This window comes from Aplidium turbinatum, chromosome 2 (assembly GCF_918807975.1).
Source record: "Aplidium turbinatum chromosome 2, kaAplTurb1.1, whole genome shotgun sequence".
NCBI lineage: Eukaryota > Metazoa > Chordata > Ascidiacea > Aplousobranchia > Polyclinidae > Aplidium > Aplidium turbinatum.
Window position 1 is genome coordinate 21,487,269 of NC_137473.1, and position 6,255 is coordinate 21,493,523.

General features: G+C 40.9%; 1 protein-coding gene across 1 annotated transcript; it reads right to left on the minus strand.

The window, feature by feature from the left end:
* Positions 1 to 3,585: 3,585 nt before the first annotated feature.
* Positions 3,586 to 5,823, minus strand: LOC145788421 (uncharacterized). Its single transcript, XM_082600188.1, has 3 exons — positions 5,682 to 5,823; positions 4,654 to 4,781; positions 3,586 to 3,662 (listed from the first exon to the last, which is right to left on the minus strand). The coding sequence occupies exons 1-3, from the start codon at positions 5,821 to 5,823 to the stop codon at positions 3,612 to 3,614; spliced, it is 321 nt and encodes a 106-aa protein (XP_082456314.1). The 3' UTR covers positions 3,586 to 3,611.
* Between the last annotated feature and the right edge of the window lie 432 nt (positions 5,824 to 6,255).

Here is a 6,255-nt window from a genome sequence, read left to right on the forward strand (position 1 = left end):
GGGCTCAGTCACATGCACAGCCCGATCACGATCCTCACACACGTTAAAATCAGTAGACGGGACACGCCTCTCACAACCACTCAAATTACATGTACCATAGCTGGGCGATCAAAAACTAGCGGCGCAGAAAACTGTGAAGGGGGCAAAACATTACTTCTGATGGCGGCCCCGTGACCTGTACGCTCTGGGGGAGGAGTTCGGCTAAAATTCGCTGGCCTTGGCTCTAGATCCTTCGGAAGACCCTTAGCCGCGGCCCCGAGACCTCCTGAAACAGCTTAAAAACATGTGGATTGTACTGGACCACTTACGGATTGAACAGGCGTCTGGAAAAGGTTATGTAACTTTAACTGCGATTGATATTCACTTCTGGAATGCCTAGAAGATCCCTTCTTAGAGCTACGCCGAGAGCCCACCTCTGATCGATATTCAGCTAAAGCTACCTCCTTACGTTGTTCAGCCTTCAACTGGGCGTCTTTGAATGCGAACTCAGCAGCTCTTGCTTCGGCTCTCGCGGCGGCCTCAGCAGCTTTTTCTTTGGCCTCAGCAGCTCGTATGGCCTCAGCTCTCGCGGCGGCTACAGCAGCTCTCTGCTCTCCCTTCGGCCTCAGCTTGTATTTGGAGCTCTTCTCTTCTTAGCTGTAGGTTAATTTGTGCAACTATCCGAGACGAACTCCTAGACATCCTAGTGCTTACATTTGAGGCGCTATCCTCAGGATATATGTCAGCATCCAACATATCTGAGTACTCACTTTCTTTTTGTTCAAACTTATTTTTTAACAATTAAAATTCAGGATCTACCCTATTACGAAGTTCTGCCAAATTTTCAGAGTTAAAAATTTTACTCAAAAGTGCATGGAAATGCTGTAAATCCTCTTCCAAAGTAGATAACTTAGATCTAAAAACTACCAGTTCCCGCCTATCACCCAAAAACCTAGGGCTACAAAAAGTTCTCCAATTTGGGTCAAAATATCCCTTCTAAGATACCGGGCCTCTCTGACTAACTTAGCTTCATCGTTACTGGTTCCCTCCCCAGAATGGCCTGCTCAACCGCAAAGAACATCATCAGGTTTAAACCCAATCGAGTCGACGGCGGTCGAGTCCTTGTCGACACCGAGTGTAGACATATTAAATACTGGGCTTAACAATTAAAATTAAATTACACACACACAAACAATTACAGTAGTTATAAAAACTTAACTGCAATAACCGTAAAAAATATAAAAAATAATTTAAACGCATAGTACCGTAGTTGTAGGGGTATATCAAGTTCAAACCCTTCTGGAGTCTTCCAATCTCTGCTATTGAAAGTTCCACACAACTTGCTTGGATTCGTCCAGTTGAATCTTCAAGCACAGATCGACAGTCCTTAATTTTCTTTCTTGCCAAGCCCAAACAAAGAGACGTCTTTAATTTTTAGCTTGAAGTTCTTCTGTCCCAACTGACAACAAGACGTCTTTTATTTATTTTTTGTGCTTAAAGTTCTGCTGTACCAACTGATAAGACAACGTCTTTTATTTTCTTGCCTGTGCTTCCGGGTGGCCGGTCGATTGGTCGAAAGACATTTGGTCGACAGTCAATTGGTCGACAGACATTTGGTCGACAGGACGTTTGGTCGACAGACAATTGGTCGACAGACATTTGGTCGACAGGACATTTGGTCGACAAGACATTTGGTCGACAAGACATTTGGTCGACAGACATTTGGTCGACAAGACATTTGGTCGACAGACATTTGGTCGACAAAACATTTGGTCGACAAGACATTTGGTCGACAGGACATTTGGGTTAGAGTTAGGGTTAGGTTAGGGTTAAGGTTAGGGTTAGGGTTAGGATTAGGGTTAGGGTTAGGTTAGGGTTAGTTAACCCTAAAATGAATCGTTCTTTCGACCAAATGTCCTGTCGACCAAATGTCTTGTCGACCAAATGTCTTGTCGACCAAATGTTTGTCGACCAAACGTTCTGTCGACCAAATGTCTGTCGCCCAAATGTCCTGTCGACCAAATGTCTGTCGACCAAATGTCCTGTCGACCAAATGTCTTGTCGACCAATTGTCTGTCGACCAAACGTCCTGTCGACCAAATGTCTGTCGACCAAATGACTGTCGACCAAATGTCTTTCGACCAATTGACCGGGTACCGTGCTTCCGTACAACACTAGCTAGAGGACCGTCTTTTATTTTTTTATGGTCACAGCGGTAAACCATAATATCTTCGTGGGAAAGTTGTAACATAAATTTCCCGGATCCTTTCGTCTGTATGCAATGACACGGACAAAATACTCTTTTGAAAATGTCTTTCAAGAATTGTAATTTCAGCAAAAAATAGCCAACAGGCTGTCGAAAATGGAATGCAAAGCGATACACCACTAAAACTTGTCACCACAATACAAATTGCTTGGATAAAGGACTGAAATTTCGTCCAGCTGGCAAGCACAAGCAAAACAGTTTTAATATTTTTCCAATATTAGACCAACCTTTCCAAACGACAATTCTAAAATGACGAAACTGACTTGAGACATTTCAAATGCACGTAACCAGCTTCTGTGACGTAACAGTGATAAACATTGTTATGCAATTCCCAACAGGTGTTGAAACGGTTTGTGCAATGTTTTACTGGTGTTACGAAGTATGTTGCAATCTCTGCTCATTTTTTAATAATTTGCATGACGTAAGACGCCAGCTAGGTTATGTAGACCATAACGGTTTTATGTGACGTTTGATTTGGAGAACGATTGTGCGTAACACCAACTAAACCCCGACCCCTACTCCGGCAAGTATAGGCCTATGTCTGGCTTAGTCAATGAAATATTTTAATAGGTCCTCATTGGCATTTCATTGACCAATCAAACCACTGCAACTACGAAAGTTTATATCATCTCAGCAAACATTGTACTTCGGCCCAACGTAGTGTGACAGTTGGTAAAATAATGCTCCTCCGTTGGCACTACGTTGTGGTCGAAGTTGACCCAACGTATCTTGCACCATTCGTCGCAGTTGGGACAACTTGTTTTAAAATTTTTGGGCCAACGTTATCCCAACTCTACACCCAACGTAGTTGATCGTTGGTACCCTACGATGGCCAACGTATTTTGCACCATTTGTCGCAGTTGAGCCGACTTATTTTAAAATCTGTGGGCCAACGTAATCCCAACTCTACACCCAACGTAGTTAATCGTTGGTACCCTACGATGGCCCAACGTATTTTGCACCATTCGTCGCAGATGGGCAGACTTATTTTAAAATCTGTGGGCTTACGTAATCCCATCTCTACTGCTAACGTAGTTCATCGTTGGTACCTACGCTGGCCAAACGCACTTTGCACCATTCGTCGCAGTTGGCCATACATATTTTGCACTAATCGTTGTAGTTGAGCAACGTTGGTTAAACTTAACGTGCAATTTCAAGTTGACACTGTCCTGATGATCCATATGCCAATACGATGACCATCTTCTTATACTGAGCAAATTTAAGTCATTGATGTAAACAAACGTAAAGTTGTTGAAAAATACATTTATTCGAATGGTAAAATGCACCACCCATGCACAATTCACAGCTACGACAAGACATGCATAAAAGTCTAAAAACACAGTGGACTGAGGTACTTCATGCCTCATCAGCGCTTGGATGTAACAACGTGATCTGTGGCGGCCTCAAACGCAAGTACCTATAAAACAATATGCAGCATATGTAAAGAAAATATACTGTAGGCCTACAGTGCAAATTAGACCGTGTTTACAGCACCGTGAAAAAACAGACTCTAATTGCTACATATCTCATAGATATGTGTATGCAACACCCGGTTATTTTACAATAAAAAGCATTTTTTTAATACATCCTAACATTCCTCAGTATGTTATAATTCTGTAATTCGTATATGATGGGGTGGGGAATGGGTATACCGTTATGTTCTATTAACCTCTAACATTAATGCACATTCGTTAATCGTGTTAATGCCGTTTGCTTTCTCTAACCAGTGCAAATTATTATTATTGTTATCGTTTGATAGATCTTCGAAGTCAAGTCTTAAAATGTGTGCATATTTCTTGAAGTTCTGCTCCAGTAATAAACTAATCGCTGGTTTAGTAAATAAAAATGCTTTTATTGCCCTTATTGAGAAAATAGTAACGATTTGTGTTGTTTGAGCTTAACTGAAGCGAGCAGCGTAAATATGGAATGCTCCTGCATATTTCTAATGTTTCTGACGGCATAACCCTGAGAAGTATAATTTGCTTTCTCGTGTTACCAGAGCTTTCAGAATTGCGTTGTTGCAGTTCTGGAGTTGCTTGCTACTGTATCTGTATAACGCTTTTGTTCAGTAATAGTGTTGATAGGTGTATAGTGAGAAGCAAGGTTCAATTCCTAAGGGTGTGATCGCAGCCGCTTGCGAATCTTTACAGCTTAAAAATCGCAGTTATTAATTATGATCATAACTGACGCTGGAATTGTAATAACAACGGGTTTATTAGATACTATTATTTATATTATCAAGGCATTAAAACTAAACATTTTTATATAAACACTTCTCCTTGGCCTAGCAAACTTTGGGTACTATAAAGTACGTTTAACGTTGCTAATATGCAATAATACAAGTAATTGTTTATGAAGTAATATCATCAAAAATGAAGATCAGTGACGGAGAGAACAAATGAGCATACCCGCAGTAATTTTTTAGCAAGACGTTTAAGCCGGCCCCCATCGCGGTTTTCCCACGTCTTAAACCAGTCGCCCAGTTTGTGGTCGATTTCCTGTAGAGTGCATGATTTTGTATTGCTCTGGACAACACCTATAAGTAAAGCAGTTTTGTAAATGTTACATCGATTTTTATTTTTACACAATCATCTACAGCAGTGGCCAGCGGCTCTTAACCTGTGGGTAATTACTCAATCTGGGAAAGTTTAAGGTCTTCCGGAGGGCAATGAGCAGGACAGTGCAAATTGTTACCAATTTTTAATCAAACTTAAATCTTTGTTGGGTTTGGCTTTGGCTATTCCATTCAATTGATTGCCAAAGACTAATAAAATTGGTACGAATGGACTTAATTTTATGCTGCTGTTTGGAAGTCTTCAAGAGAAGATGCAGAACAACGTGTTCTTGTCGAAGGTTGCTTATTTGTGCGACTTTTTCTCTGACATAAACGCCTTGAACTGCTTGCAGGGCAAATTGACAAGGTTGTGGGATTTAATAGACAAATAATAGATTTAAGATGCCCAGCATGCTTAAGTGGGGTAACGGGTCAGAAAAGGTTAAGAACGTTGCTCTACAGTCTGTTTCACGTGCGTGGCACGATCATCAGGAGAGCTGTAATGAAAATAAAAGCGAGGACATCACCATAAGCATAGCCGCCGAACCCAGGAAGGTCGGCCTTCCTGGACCTTTTCGCGGGGAAGGCCACCCTTCCCTGCGAAATCGGCCAGATCAACTTTCTTATCTCATCTTTTTTATTGCACACGAGTAAACAGCAGGTGTTTTTCAACTGGATCTAGACTGAGGCATTAATCAGGGATAGTAAAGCAGCAAATTGACAAAAAAGATTACAAAAAAGGTAAACTTCAGATGCTGCAAAACTTATGTTATATCCAAGGTTGTTATTTCATTGAAAATTAATCATGAACAGTAAGTATTCTTTCTGGAGATGATATCATACCAACAAAAGGTGAATACAAAACTTAAACAAACTACTTACCTACGACCATGTTCTTTAAGTTTTGCATGGAATCAAAAGAAAACTTTTTCTCTCCACTTAATTTATTTTTCCCCTTCCCGGTCCGTGAGGCGTAATTCGCGACTTCATTTAACACTTTCATGCCTGGGCGGGGGCATCTCATGCCTTACAAAATTTTAAACGCTGAGAACTATACGATAAAACTATTCTAAAAAACTGAAATTTTATGACTTTGTCACAAAGTTCATACGCATATTGGAGATGCTACTCAAAAAATTGTATCTCAGATACTTTTTGAAATACAACGTGGTTTATGACACATTGTTTGCAGTTTGCTCTTTTTAGGAGCAGAGATTTTCTCCCGTTGTTTCTTTATTCACTGGTGTTACGCGCCGGCGCATAGCACGTGCCCAGCTTGCAGAATTGAATCTTTTATAGAAACATCACCCTATTTGCATTGATTCAACGCCAGTAGACGTCAAATTATTATGAGCATCTCCTTTTCGTGCCTCGCCTTGCGTTAGTTTATGCAGCTGTAACCAAAATGATCGCGCCGCTTTTACAAGACATACACAACATCAACAGACGTTGAACG